The sequence below is a fragment of the Melanaphis sacchari genome, unplaced genomic scaffold, assembly GCF_002803265.2.
Source record: "Melanaphis sacchari strain LSU unplaced genomic scaffold, SCAv2.0 Contig64_pilon_pilon, whole genome shotgun sequence".
In the NCBI taxonomy this organism is placed as follows: Eukaryota; Metazoa; Arthropoda; class Insecta; order Hemiptera; family Aphididae; genus Melanaphis; species Melanaphis sacchari.
This window is the reverse complement of record NW_020271462.1, coordinates 1,201,723-1,218,273: the sequence shown is the minus strand read 5'-3', so window position 1 is coordinate 1,218,273 and position 16,551 is coordinate 1,201,723. Positions and strand designations below refer to the sequence as shown.

General features: G+C 28.2%; 1 protein-coding gene across 1 annotated transcript; it reads left to right on the top strand.

The window, feature by feature from the left end:
• The first annotated feature begins 3,926 nt into the window (after positions 1-3,926).
• LOC112600437 (alpha-tocopherol transfer protein) lies at positions 3,927-12,135 on the top strand. The gene is made up of 7 exons (XM_025347656.1): positions 3,927-4,516; positions 7,028-7,119; positions 8,322-8,478; positions 9,702-9,895; positions 10,927-11,037; positions 11,255-11,405; positions 11,730-12,135. Exons 1-7 carry the CDS (start codon positions 4,318-4,320, stop codon positions 11,756-11,758), a joined length of 933 nt encoding a protein of 310 aa, XP_025203441.1. The 5' UTR covers positions 3,927-4,317; the 3' UTR covers positions 11,759-12,135.
• The last annotated feature ends 4,416 nt before the right edge of the window (positions 12,136-16,551 follow it).

The window sequence follows — 16,551 nt, the reverse complement described above, 5'->3', positions numbered from 1 at the left end:
AATCCGGTTTTATATTTATATTTAAATACTTAAATAATAAATCACTTGAACATATTTTTTAATTTTAACGTAAACGATAAAGATTTGAATGAAGTTATAATAATTTATCATTTAACTTTGAATTAAAAGGATTAAGAAAGCATAAAAATTAAATAGTGTAAATATATTAGTTCTTATTATTGAAAGAAAAGAACAAAGATGTGAATTTTATAGTTAAATTAACTATAAATTGTCAATTTATTATCTAATAAGTATTAATTATTTTATTTTGTTTCCTCGTTAATTTATTCCTAGTTAATTAGTAGAAAATTTAATTATAAAAATACTGTTATTACCATAGAGTTATGGCTTATGATTTATAAAATTATATCTTTTAAATTACTCAAAATTAGTCAAAATATTTAAAACATAAAAAATTTGCATAGTATTCTGTATGTATTCATGTAGTTATATAGATATAGGAATTCATTATGAAATTATTTGAAATTTTATTAATGTCTTATAATCAAATTCAACAATGTACTATACAATGTGAACTTACAATTAACTTTAATTATAATTTATATACCGAGAAGAGAATATTTTGCTCTTTGATATACTATGCATAAAAGAGACATATTCAGTATTCTTCCCTTTAACAATATTTTAACGGTTGTTATGTTAAAATAATTTATTTTTTAATTAATATATTTACAATAGAACAGAGCATTTCTGAGGAAGTATAATTTTTCATGCAATTTTAATTACTTTGGTCGATTGTCAAGATAATACGCTTTTCCAAATTTATATTATTATGCTCTGCCAAATATATGTGTATATATTAATGATTATTGAGGCTTTTATTAAGTGTTTAACAAAAATCAAGCTAATCTAAATGTATAATATACCCGATAAAATATATTGGTTTATGTATGACTTTCGAGAATCATATTTCGTAGCATATTTTACCAATTGTGCGTAATACATTTATGGAAATAATATGTCAAAAATAAATATCTGAAATTGATGTCACTATTTATTTTTAACGGCTGAGATACTTACTCGTATGTTATCTTCAAAGCTTAAATAAATCTCGACTCACTTTATTGAATAGTATGAATATAAAGTTTAAAAAACGGGAAATGGTTTCGTGTTGCTAATAAATAGTGTTTGTTAATGTGACCAATGAGAATAATTTTAATCAATTATTTATAATGGTGATTGAATATTATTTCATATTTTATTATTTTAAAATTAGGTAGTTAATATTCAAACATCTTAATAATAATTAATTGTGCGTTAAACGAGGATTTATTAGTATAGGACAATAAATAATTTTTACTCACTTTCATATAAAAAGCATGTATAGTAAGAAATTTAGATATGTACAATATACGCATTATATTTTTAATAAAAATAGCTAAAATAAAATTTCAAATGTATGATGCTTGTGTATTTATTTATCAAGTAGCTACATTTTAAAATAAGTTTAATATAAAAAAAGAATGTGTATATTGTTACTTCCGTTTATTTGTGCATAATGAAGCAATAACAGCGTTCGTGAACTCTTAATATCATGAATCCAGAGTTATAGTTAAAATATTTACGAGTACACCTTTTATGAAGACAGTTCATAATAATTTAAAAAATGGATATGCACTTTAAATATTTACAATCTCGTTTGAAATTCAAGTGTTGAAAAAATCCGTAAGAGCATTCAGATGTTTGTTTTCTTTATAAATTTTATAATATGAGGGTCAAACGATTAGTAACATTCATTTGGGTCTAAAAATTACAGTTGGTACAAAAACTAATTATTTATCATATTTTATGAGTAGATGACTTTAATAATTATAATATAATATAATAATAAGTAAATTAATTTCAAAAAGAAATGATTTTAAATTTAGTTTTGTTTTACTCGTATTTAGAAATGATATACTATGCTTAAATCAAGAGAATTAGGGCATTTTTTATTTAAATTTAAATTAATCTTTTGTATCAACCAATAATTATAGTAATATTCTTATTTAAAGACTATTTAAAATGTTACACGTTTATTAAATAATTAATTGTGTTTTTAAGAAAGTTATTTTTATGCTATTATTAATTACTGTATTTATATTATTTATAAAACATGCATGATGGTTTAAAAAAAGCTCTAAGGAAAGCTCTTTTGTTTTCTTCTCAAATGCATTATTGATATTTAGTTTTAAGCTATTTTTTTTTTTTTTTATTAATTCAGAATTTTCAATATTTTACTAAAAATTGTATATATAGATTTCATTTAAAGGTTGTGTTAAATTAAAAATAAATAGGAAAAAAGACATTTTAGGTAGTTAATTTACTAAAAAAATAGATTAAAAAGCATATTAAGTGTATTAGCTGATCGGAGGTATTTAGAATATATGTTATTGCTTCTGAGCGGCACTAACCCATAAACCAGTTTTGTACTTTCCAATGGGAGGTATTATAATATTATAACATCTGGTACATATTACCTATCGAAAGCGTCGAATTTGAAAAATACCTACTAAGAAATTGGAAATGACACAGGGATTCGTAGGTAGTATTTGGAATCTTAGTACTATTTTTTTGTTCTAGTTTTAGAGAAAATTTACAAAATTAAATTTTTCGGGTTTTAATCTAGAAGGTATAAATTCTTATGATTAAAGAAAAAGAGAAGTGTTTTGTGTTTTAAGTTTTAATTCAAACTTACATGACCTATTGGTAATAAAAAAGAATATAATTGATTTTTAAAGTACAAATATAAGGAATGAAAAGTAAATAAATAGTTATCATGGAAATACTTAGGTAATTTGTATCAAATAATGTAAGGACAATAAAACTGTTTCACGGTGTTAATCAACTCTTTCCAATATTTTTTTTTAATATAGAAAAGTTATAAAACGACCTATTAAAGTAATATCATATTTATATCTTATTAAACAATTTTATTTTATTTTATTTTTTATTTTTTGGTTCAAATATTTAATTAAATCCATAAAATTAAATCTAGCTTAAAGAAATTGTAAAAACGAGCGCCGGAAAACCTATCGTGGGACCGGTTTCGATTTCGGTATACATTAGTCCAGAGATGAATTATTAAATGTTCCGACCAGGTTAAAAGTTTTTTTCACTGAGGGTTTCGGCTTCAGAAGATGTACTTTCGATTGCGGTTCCAAGAACTGTTTAAAGATATATTTCATGGATCGTACTCGATCGTGGAGACGACCGTTATTTATTTCCGTCGTTGCGTGGCTCTAAATAACGCACCGCCAAGTAGACACGTACAGCGCGCACGTCAGTCAAAATTCGTTTTTCGTTTTAACTGAGGTGTCATATTATTATTTTTTATAACGCGTCACCGCGCATAACGTCTGCACATTTACACGAGTGTACTAATGGCGCAAACAACAAATGGCACAATAAACTAGGCGGGTGTAAAGGGTAAAGTCCCTAAAAAAGTCGTATTTTATTATTGTGCATCACCGTTCGGTCGAGAATGATGGCATCGAGATACGCGTGTTATCTCTAATAATCGGTGATGGTCATTACAATATAATAATGATAGTAAAAAAAAAAAAATAATAATAATAATTATAATAATAATAATCTATGTATTACATACGCAACACCGTCATTGAATATAAAAAAATAAACCAATCAATCACGAAATAATATTGGATTGAAAAAACAAAATCAATAAATCCAAAAAAAAAAAAAAAACAAAACAAAAACTGTCGAAACCGGACAAAGACCGATGTCTCGGGACGCGGGCATGAGACGCACGCACGTCGTGACGTGCGAACCGCGCAATGATGTTGCTGATAAGGACCGCCGTTGTCTGTTGTGGTGTCGGTGGTAGGGATCGTTGCGGCAGACGCGCGCGCCGTGTGTCTGATAGCGATTCCTGGCTAGTATTTAAATTAGCAGCAAACGCATCGGAAATTAGTCAGAAGCCTGTAGGATCAGTGTAATCAGTTCAGGTGTACTGTGCTAACGAATATAATAATATACTATATCAGGTATAATATTACACATTTGCTGCATTGGTGTCGCAACGCTCGTTCGAACAACAGTGCATATATTATTTCGCATCCGTATTGTGCTTTCGAAGTTCAGTAGTCGTTCCGGCGGTGCACTACTCAGTCGCCGACATCCTAAATATTTCGACAGATCGACATTAACAGTTTAAACTATCGAATCCGCGCCGGTTTCACCGACCAACAGGAGACATATATAAGAATATACAATTATTATTCACGTCGACACCGCCATCACGCGCTTTCCCGAAGTCTTGTCTACCGTTTGATCGCTAATAACCAGCAGTTAACAATGTTGAAATCCAGTATGTCGTCGAACAAGATTCTATCGTTGGACGAGTGCAGAAAGCCGTCCATGAAGATGCTCGCCGCTTTCGGTTTGGACACATCGCCGCTGTGCGCGGAGACGTGTGCGCTAGCCGAACGCGAAATCCGTGAAACCCCGGAACAGGCGCAGAAGTCGTTGGCCGAACTCCGCCAGTTGCTCGAAGGTAAGCGTATGATGTAATATGTCTGGTGCGTAACGTGTCGGCGTTGGTTACTTTGGCCTCGTTTCGTCACCGTGACCAAGACCGCCATTTTCAAAACGATTGTGGGTCGGTGGGTAGAAGTAGAAAACGATCTGTGTGCGGTTTCGATCATTTTAACCAGCTCTGGTATGGGTATACTTTTCTACAGTTTTTAGATTTTGAGTGGAGAAAAATGGTGCAAATACGGATTATTTTTTTAAATTTTTTATCATTACTCCGTAGAAATTAAATTTGAATTCCAGTTCCATTTATCTATTGCGCGCTCCGTTGCTTTCCATAGTCACACATCGAAACGATTGGTTAGGTAACCAATAACCCTAATCAATAACCCTATTTTTTACCATCTATAAACTTGATGTTATAGAGACAATATGATTTTAAATAATAATAAACTATTAGGAACCACCGTGAAAAAAATACTTTTTTTTTCCAATGTCGTGTGTTTGTTCTCAATACAACCGTGCGATGGATAAATGTTAATTTATTCCGACAATTGTATGTTTGTACATTGATTGGAAACGAAATCGATCCAACCGTTTGGTTTCTTATACTTACGAGTTAAAATATAATAACATTATTATTATGATAATGCGATGAACGATCAAGGCTGAAATTTATCTACGCCTTTGTTTTGTCAAAATGATTGTGGTACAAATAAATGGTACCGTTTTATAGTTGAAAAATAATAAATTAGTATCGCATTGTTCCAACGTTTGTAAATATTAATATTTGATATATTAAAATAAAAAATAAAATAAAATGGGAACTGATTTTTTAGTTTCAGCGAAAATCATCTTTTATTTTCAAAAAATGTAATCCTTACAAAATAATAATATTTAGACGATTAATTTTGGTTATTATTTTTTTTTTTTTTTTATTTAAAAAAGTTCAAATGTTCAAATCGAATACTTTATTTTTATCTATGCATATCATATAATTATGTTATATGTTACATCATCATTAAACTCTGTTTTAATTAACTTGATGAATGACCACAGGTTACCCATTTCAAATTAGAAATCGTATGCATCACATAACATTATATGATATACTTATAAAATAGGTACCTTACCTATACCCGAGCACCACGTGAATACCATCATTATATTAAATCGATGGTGTATATTATATATACTTCAGTAGCCAAATCACAAAATTTTCACCTTTGAAAATAATATTATAACATGTAATATTTTTTTCCACTTTCCCAAATCTGAAGTGGTCAATGTATGATCGCGCTTCTGTTAATATTCACCTGTACATAGTTTCAACATAACATTGCCAGTATAAGTATAGAACGGGGCAGTACTGTTGTTTCCGAAATTGTCTGGCGTAGAATGCGGAAGGAAATATCACTCTATAAACAAATATGACTCCTCGAGATGTCGATCCAACCGATCACTCTGTATAATATTTTACTTACTTTGTTGTAATAATTAACTTATTTCTTTATCTCTTACACTACGGGTGTATTTAACTAAACAGAATAATCTAATGATATGATAAATTTGTATTATTTATTTTATTGACGTACCGCACTAAAAATGTTTCAATCGTCGTACGAACAGATAATAAATATTTTGTTGCACAATCATTTTTGAAGGGCACCATAATAGATATTCAAAAAAAAAAAACAAAATTTCGTGATAATAAAAATGAGCATAAGTAATCGTTTGTATAATGTACTTATTGGTTGGTTTGGATTAATTATCCTTGAAACGCATAAAAACTAATATAATAAATAACTTTATATTCTTTCACGTTTTTAGCATGTGCGATTTAAATGCATTAAAAATCAAATAACTCTATCCCAAATGACTTGCTTCGATCGTAGAAATAATCTCAGTACAGATCGCACGCTATCAGCATCAGCTAAAACTGACGAGTCAATCGTATAATATAATTGTATATATATCTATCAATACATCGTTTACAGTCGATATGAAAATTAATTAGTGTCTCGAGTTGCAGAGTATCATACCTATTACAAATATATAGGCTTTTAGATTATTTAGACATTACGCACGTGGCTAAATCGCTTACCGATATTATTAGAAATTAGCAACGAATTATTATAACATTAAAGATTTTATTATTACACTCATTTTTTTTTTTAAAAACGTCGCAAAACGACGATTGAAAGTAATACAAAATCTAATCGTTGTGATACGTTTTTTTTTTTATGACGTGCAATACGAATACACAACAATAGTTCGCGAATGTGCGACTATCCTAATTTACCTATACCCTACTTAATATTATTATTACGTTTGTACAATATAATAATACATTACAGTTGTTCCGTTGTCCTCTCATAATTGTTGTTATGATAAAACATCAACTTTAATCGATAAATCAATGTATTATTGTTCTATGATATTAAAATATCAATATTTATATAACGCTATTACTATATTGTCTTAAAATTGCAAATCGGTGATAGTAATTGTTGTTTTTTTCCGTACTTTACAGAAAGGAATGAGTTGACGTACAAAGACACCGACGAATATTTGACGATATTCTTAAGACCAACCCATTTCTACGCCGAGAGTGCATACAATTTGGTAAGAAAATTCACGTCTACTTTATAAGTTATAATTTAATAATATTATCATCAAAATAATAATAAATATAATTCAATTCAATAAAAAATATTGTCCGTGTCACGATTGCGCTCCTCGATTTTCAATCGGCAATTCGGTAAGACTTTTCACGTCTATGCAATTATTTCTTACCACGGACAAATTTAAATGTCAATATCTCGAGCCGATAACGACATTTTATCAACATTTTTATACGCATCAGAGTCCTTTGTAATACGTATAATATTTATACAAAAAATATAATCGATTTTTCCCGTGCATGCTTACATGTTTATAATATGATATATACTGTAAAACTGTAAATTCCCACGCGTTATTATATAGCAGTACTTGTGCAACAATAAAAATTCATTATATATTTGTGCTTGGTTTGCCGAAAAATGAATTATTATCATACAACTGTAGCGACATAGCAATTTTGTTTTCTCAAAAAAATTCAAACGCTAGCCAAGAAAATTCGACTTCACAAACCATCACTGCAGTCATTAATCACCGATCTATGTTACAAATCACAATTCAATATTTTATTAGCAATTCGTATTTCCTGCGTGAATCTATCAAACGCGTCCGCTCTTACGAAATATTATTTCGATTAAATCGTTGGATACGCTGACCGAACACATTTTAGCACGTGCTATTTAATATTATATTTTTATTAATATCACCTTAGGTATACGTTGCCCGATTACGACTATATTTTAATATAAATGAACCAGTCAGATTCGATTTGATAATTAACGTGTTAGCGAATTCGTTTGCTGATGATCTATAACTCAAAAACTTAATGAAATGATAATTAATTAAAAGCTATCGGAATCGAACACCAATTACGTCTTGATTACTACGGCTAGCTAAAAGTTGATTATCAATAATTGGCCCTGTAAAGTGCGTAGGATGCGGCATAAATATAAACAACAAAGATAACGTAAAAAGATAATAATTATCGTATTTGATATTATATTAGACATTTTGCATTAGCTGTGAAATGATTACCCATTTGTTTGTGTTATTGAACCGATTCACGCGGTGTACTTTTTACGGTCAACAAATTTCGCGTAACGACATTATCGTCGCTAATATTTTTGTAAAACAACGATAACAATTCGGATAATGAAACGTGAACACGATAACATTATAACGTATATGATTTTGGCTTATCATAGATGAAGCGTTTAGCTACGTTTAGAGACAAAAATGAAAAAATTGTCGGTAACCCTTTGCCAAGAGAAGAGAAGAAATTGTTCACTGAGAATAACGTTGTCAATGTACTCGTCGACAGAGATCAAAAGAACAGGAGGGTCTTAATCATAAACATGGGATGTAAGTATTACTTGATTTTAAATATTATATGTTCATTATTTTACGAATGTTGTGTTACTACATTATATAAAAAACATATCAACATAAAATTCTAGTTTGAAAATATTCATCTTTTTATTGTTTCGTTATATTCATTTGGACGGCGATATTCACGCTTCATATTTAAATTATCTAATTCGATAACTGTTTAATTAAAATACGTTTCACAATCGGTAAGCGGGATGTGAGTATTTTACGAAGGAAATAAAAACGAACGAGATTAAGTTTTCAGTTGATTTTTTGTGAATTTATTTAATACATAATATATTATTATCTTATCGGACTACAAAAAACACAAAAGCTCAGTGATCGCGTTTCCCACGCATTAAATGTGATCTGTTGACAAAACATGAACACAAACCAACTTACTATAAGTAATCGCCATAGAATCTAAGACGTTATTGTGGATTTTTTCTGAAGCAGTAGAAATATTGTACTTTGGATGATTTGCACGTAATATTATTTTTGTTTTTCCTTCTCGTCGTGCGCCGACTCGGTGCCGATTGAAATATGCGTTATTGATGATGTTTGACATTCATAATAGACGATTTCGTCGGAAAGCTTAGATATTTATTTCGTACGCATCGTACCGGCGTATAGAGCGTTTGAGCATTTTATGCATTTTTCAATAGTTTCCAAATAAACTACACGATTGTGGTGCACCGTAATATCGGATACACGAGGTTTTCCAGTTGAACGTCATATTGTTCTGTAATAGAGCTACTAGACAATAATAATAATAATATTATTATTACGATGACCCAATCACAGCTGATCTCTCAATATCAGGTCGGTGGGTGGGTGCAGGATGGAAGATATTAGTTGTTAGTTGGTATAATAATAATATTAACTCTATGATAATGTGTAGCAAAGCGATCAGTATGGCTGTGTGGAGATTAGCACTGCCGACCATTTCATCATAAAACATACAACTGTAGATTACAATAATTTTATCATGGCATATATTTCGTCAATCAAAGATATAATATACTATATACATTTTTTATATTAGTATATTATCTATTGATGTTATTGTTATCGAATAAAAATCATTGTTGTAATTACTTTTGTATGTACGATATTATCCAAAGATCTGTTGTCATTTAAAAATTGGTTTTTTTTTGTATTTTAATTTTATACACAATATTGAAGTTGATTCTAAAATTGGTTCTAAAATTGTTTAGCTGCTTGGGACCCGAAAAATCTTAACAGCGAACAGTTGTTCAAAGTCCTTTACCTGATCCAAATCGCATCATTGGTGGAAGAAGAGACTCAAGTCCGTGGTGCTGTCATTATCATCGATTTCCACGGGCTGTCCACCAAACAGGTCATGGCCATGTCACCGTCATTTGCAATGACATTGCTTCTTTACATCCAAGTAAGCACATCCGACGGCAAAAAAACGCGCTAATTACTTTACAAAAAGAAATTTATACAGCTCTAAGTATGTAGGTAAATCGGAATCTCGTTCTCTACCGTCAAGCTCAAAGTCCAAAAAGTCGTATTTCGCTAGCAGAACAAAAAAAAAATGCCTATAATAAAATAAATAACATAATATCATAATAATACACTATCGTACTCAAGGCGTGCTCGAATGTGCGCTGTTTGGACTTGATGATGTTTTGCCCCTGACATATAGCTATTACTTATCGGTCTATGCGTATTATTATTATATAGATAGTGCGTCGTAAAGGCTTTCTATTCGTAATAAGTTGTGGGCGGAAACTATTGGTTATCGCGTAAAGTCAGACATAAAAACATTTTCAACCAATGTAACCTGTGTAAGAGACATTAAAGATTTGTTTTTCTTTAACTATATTTTATGCGTTGTAATTTCGTCATAAATTGTCGTTTTCAATGTGGACACATGCAACTATCATAATTTATTACGATATTGTTATAAACTATAACGCTCTACCGTGAAAATACTGATATAATTACATAAGTAAGGTTTGTAGGCATAGGCATGGTCTCGATATATGCGTTTAATATAATAGAAATGCGTTACGATTAAAAGTTCAATATCGCCGTATTGTTTTAACGTCAATTGATAATTGCATTTCATTAGATGTATAAGCTTTTTGGTGATAATGTTTATTAATAATTTTATATTTTAAAATTTAAATAATGAAGAGTATTACAATAGTTATATAAGCACAAAATTGTAATATTATTATTATGTTTACGTCAACTATAATTCGAAAAAAAAAATAATAATAATAAATATGAACTTTAAATCCAATAGAACTGATTAAATAATATATAATCGCACTATTGATAAACAAAACCGAATAAAAATGTAATTTGTATTTTCTGCAGTAATTCAACACAAAAATACTTCTATTAATTTTTTATATTTTGTTGTTTATGACTGTGTATTTTATATAATATTCGTATTCGTAAATATAGGAAGCCATGCCACTTCGTATGAAGGAAGTACATATTGTTCGTCAACCATTCTTGTTTAACATGGTGTGGCCAATGTTCAAACAATTTGTCGGTGAAAAACTCAAGAAACGTGTACGTATAGTATTCACATGATTTATGATTTTTTGAAATAATATTGCGCACAACACTAATTATATTCATTTGTTGTGTGCGCTCGATATTAGGACTATTAAAATACATTTCGTGGTATATAAAGTTACTGATATTTCAGTAGATTAATTAATTAATTTTTTACCATTAATTTCTGTTTTGAAATATCTAATCGTTTGTTTTTTATCATGATTTACAGTTGTTTTTCCACGGAAATAAAATGTCGTCTTTGCATAAGTACTTGGACGTTAACATGCTCCCCGGAGACTATGGTGGCAAGAAACCCAAGTTGAACTATTCGAGCGCCGATTGGTACCCTGTGTTGCAAGATCTCCAGAGCTACATTGCAGGTTTGTGCTCTTTCATACAAATTACAAGCTTTAGTATTACTAATTTATATTTTTGGGGGACTACTTTAGGAATTTTCGAAATTTTCAGAGGGGGATCTGTACAATGTAATTATATATTTACCCAAAGAAAGCAAAGATAAAATCAAAATAAATAATTACAATTAGTGAAAACCCGATTTTCACCATTATTAAAAATATTGTTAAAAACAAATTTCTAGTCTATGGGTCAGATTAAGTTCACTGTTAGGTGGCCTTCAGGCTATAGCAGTTATTATTATAAAATTATACGGTCTTATACTTACGTATACATATATATGTTTTCAGATTGGAATACGTATGGATTGAAAAAGTAATGGAGACATCAATCAAAAACGGCTTATGAAGTTGTTTATCACTCGAGCAGTAAACTGAATACGATATTCTACATATTTATTGGAACTCATAGAATAATAATATTAATAATAATAATCAAAAAATAAAAATCTTTCAATGGTAGCAATATTATATGGGACTAGATTTAATGAGTTTTATAATATTATTATCATATTAAGTTTTAATGGTACCACTATGAAGGGCAAGGTGTTTTAAAAAAAGCACGGTTTTAATTCATTTGCGCGTTTTTTGTAAACCACAAACTAAGTCTTCACCTCGATGTTGTCATAATTTTTAATATTTATTTATTTAATAAAAAAGAGCCATTATAATTTATAATAGTATTTACATAGATATGTATATTTATTTTATGAAAAATAAATAAATATATTTATGATTTGATTACTATACGGGCTTTTTAGTTGTGAATTTAAATAAAAATGCAACAGTTAGTCCGTTATACATTTATAATAAATTAAATTTCAAGTAATATAAAATCGGTTCTCAATGAATTTATGTCTCTTTAACTTTTTCTATTTTATACCTATTTTTTTTTTTTTTTGTTGATATTATCTCTTTTGAGAACACATATGTTACCTATAGTTGTTTTATAGAACTTTAATTTTTAAGGTGTATTTTATATTCATATAAATACTATTAGATTATAGTAATTCGATGATTGGAAAGAGATATAAAAATAATATTTTTGTATTCAATTATATTTTAAGTAAAATATATTCGAATTTAATATGTCGATATTAATTTATAATGAATATCAATAACTTTACGATTTTTAAAATCTAAACATGTTATTATATTTTAAACGAAAATAAAAAGCAATTTATTAAATTATATTTATTGTTGTTATTTATTCAATATTCACTAAATGAATTACTAATATAATAATATCTATTATCATGAATGTGATGGAAATCTAACCAATAGTAGTCCATCTACATTGCATACAGTGACTTCAATTAAATTATCAAGTACTTGATAAAATTATAACTTACAGGAACACAAAATGTGTCTCTATTGTTACGTATTGGTTTGATTGATTCTTATTAATTAATTTAATTTAATCTAAATTGTTTATGAATATATATGTTAATGATGTTTGTTCTAAATTTACTTAGAATTCTTGAGTTTGACGTCAATCGCAATATCAAAACCGTGTATTGTATAAAATATTTTGTAATGACTCTTTAAAGAAATCCAGCAACAAGTGCTGGTTGAAACACCATATCGTACATTGGTATGGGCTTATTGTATGAAATCTATATGCTTAACTATGGAAACTTAAACCAACCAATTAAAATGGTTTAATAATATTGTTAATGGCACCTTGTAGGGTTTGATCTATATTTTAATTTTAAAGTGAGTTTAAGCTTTATGTGAAATAATAATTAAAATATTATAATTTTAAAATGTTCATAAACAGCTTCAGATTTTCACATTAAAACAGAATACGAAATACATACTTACATTTAAATTTAATAATACATCAATTCACTTTAATATTAAAGCTAAAACTATAAAATTAGTTCTGTTTGTTACTGAACATGTAAATTTATTTTATCGTTATCGAATTGATAAGTTTATAAGTGGAGACAACATATTTGGGTAGCATCCCGTCTAATGATAAATTATTACGTAGGCTGTCCGATAAATAAGGTACAAAAATATACCGAATAATGAAAAATGAATTTATTACTTTAAAACTTCTACACAATAAATTAGACATATTTTGCTATTTTTCTATATAGTCACCATTTAAATTGATGCATTTTTCCCAACGATGGAATAATTTGAAAATGCTATCTCGGAAATATGCAGCACATTTTTCATCGAAGTACTCTGTAATTGAGTTCATTACCTCCTCTTCATTTTGAAAATGAGTTCCTCCTAAGTGTTTTTTTTTAACGGACCGAACAAAAAAAAAAAAACTGAAGGTGCCAGATCAGGACTATATGGTGGATGTTGCAATAATTCCCACTTGTACTTTTCTAGCCAAGCTTTAGTCTTTCCCGCTGAATGTGGGGTCTGGTGTAAGCATTTTCGGAACCCAACGTGAACAAACCTTACGAAAATTTAATTTCTCATGGACAATTTCATGTACAGTGGTCTTTGGTAGATCAAGTTGTGTAGCCATTTCCCTAATTTTAAGTCGTCTATCCGATCGTAACAATTTTTCGACCGCCTCAATGGTTTCGGCGGTGGACGTGCTTATTGTCGACCATTTCTTGCTTCATCTTCAACACTTTCTCGACCTGAATTAAATTTTGTACACCAGACCGATACACTTTTTCGAGACATTACGTGCGGGCCATAAACTTTGGTTAATTTTCTATGAATTTCAGTCGGAGAAACATTTTGAAAATTAAAAAACCGAATGATGGCGCGAACTTCTTCTTTTGTGAAACTTAAATATTGGTTTTCCATGTTTAAACTTACGTATTCGACGGAACACTAAAGTAAAATAGTCATGATGCATAGAATACGTCGTTTGTTACATATATTATCAATGCTGGAAATTTCAAGCCGATATCGTCTATTGTTTACGCCAAAAATAACTTTGTACCTTATTTATCGGACAGCCTACGTAAATATGAAAAATAGGTTCTGAGGTAAGGATAAGTTAGATGGTACTAGCCTCAATGTTTATAAGAATATATTGTATTAAACTGGATCATTGTTATTAGTTGGTGATTTCTTAACATAGTACGTTAAATTAATTTTTACCAATAGTAATACGTATTAGTCATTATTAATGTTCCATGGAATAGATTGTTTTAAATAAGTCTAAATATTTTTAAAAAATTACGGTGTGTACAAAATTATAATATATTATGTAAATAATATGCAATGAAGCCCATATTCATAAATCCATAATTTATATTTTTTCAATCATAATAAAATAACTAAAAGTTTTTGTATAAAAAATGTTATTGTTTCCTATTTTTTGCTCAAATATACATAAGTATAAACATTGAATTTTAAATTGTTTCTATAAAAAAAATAAAATAAAAAATAATAATAATAATAATAATAATAATAATAATAATAATAATAGGAGTAAGACTTGCGAAAAACTTATGAGACACTTTGGTTATTTTAGAGCTTTTTTGCTGAGAAATAAACATTTATAAGCATACATTGTACGAAAATTAAAAAAAAAATAATTGTCTATGTAGACTACTAGTTATGAATATAAATAAAAAAGAGTCAAAGTATTGTGTAAATTATACTTGAAGTTTAAGAAATACTAGTGTAAATATTTTTTGAAAATTTCAAGTCTCTATAGTTATTTATTTCAGTTACAAAAATAAATAAATAATAATAATTTAATTTGATAAATAATTATCATTGAGTAAATATTTTTGTTTGCCACTATACTTAATTTTAATTTTTTCAAATTATTATGATAGCAATTATGTTTTAGAAATATGCTATTTTTGATTCCCCGATGTGTATATAAACTATAAATCACCCTTAATGTAGAAGATTAAAGAAATAGATGAGAGACATAAAAAAATAAATAAATAATAAAATCACACTTAAAACATTGTAAGGCTTATAAATTCTACACTATTTCTCACTCTGCTTAGAATAAAAAGTTATGGTTAAAAATAAATCACAAAGATAAAATACTCAATAGAAAATTTATGAGTAATATAATAGGAAAATAAAATAAATTAAACAGACGTTAAACGTTTGAGACTTTTTTAATTTGGAAGTATGATAAAAATTATTGTGCTTTATGGCACATATTTTTTGAAGTACTTATTGGTTTTTTTGAAATTTATGAATAACTATCAGATATTTTTGTTTGTTTTATAAGTTAATAAAAGTATTTTATTTTTAATAATTGGTCTATAGAAATATTTACTAATGAATGAGTGCTTTAATCTATCTTTGATCTTTTCGATAGCAGTATCATTAAATACTAAAACAATTTTTGTTTAGTGAGACCATTATTTTCATATAGGTAGCATAAAAATATAAAATTTATTTTTATCATATTAAATTTAGTATGTAGTACTACTTCTCAGTTGTATACATGTTTTATATTCAGATTCAAGGAGTTAGTTTTTTTTTTAACTAAGTATATGGCTAACTAAATATTTTTTTATTTGAATATATTATTAAATTATTATAATACAATGCAAATGTTGTAAATACAAAGATGTCTAAGTATTTCTAATAATTTATATTGCTGATTTATCAATATAGTAGGAAAAATATTTGTTTATTAACGATTAAATTATAAATAAAAATATTTCACCATCTAAATTAATATTATTTACTGTATAGTGTAATGCTTATAAACACATGAAAATGTATTTAAATTAATCAACTATTAATTATTCATTCTCATTTTCTTGTATGGCTTTTAAAATTTAAATTAAAAATATCTGAAACTCGATAAGAAATAATAATAAAAATTACTATTATTAAAATTTTCACGGTTTTTTAAATTTGTCAGTCATTGAACCTAATTTTGAACCAGCTTCCATTGCCGTTACAATTCCTGATCCTCCAGGTACAAATAGACTGATTCCAGTTTTTATAAGTTCTTTAGTTGTGTCACTTTGTAACGCATCTTTCGCCATTTGTGTATAACCTGGTGCATCATCCGCATTAGTATCTTCTTTTTTGTCATTATTGTTATTATCTTTGCCATTAAAGTAGTCATTCATGTTAGGAAACCCTGAAAATAGACCACTTGGAAACATTCCAGACTCTTTATCATTTTTATCACTCTTATCTTTTG

What these genes read in the sequence shown, in the direction of transcription:
- LOC112600437 (XM_025347656.1), top strand. Translation starts at nt 4,318, where the DNA reads ATGTTGAAATCCAGTATGTCGTCGAACAAGATTCTATCGTTGGACGAG. An exon ending in GTGAAAAACTCAAGAAACGT is followed by an intron (nt 11,038 to 11,254) that starts GTACGTATAGTA and finishes CATGATTTACAG; the next exon opens with TTGTTTTTCCACGGAAATAA. An exon ending in TCTCCAGAGCTACATTGCAG is followed by an intron (nt 11,406 to 11,729) that starts GTTTGTGCTCTT and finishes ATATGTTTTCAG; the next exon opens with ATTGGAATACGTATGGATTG.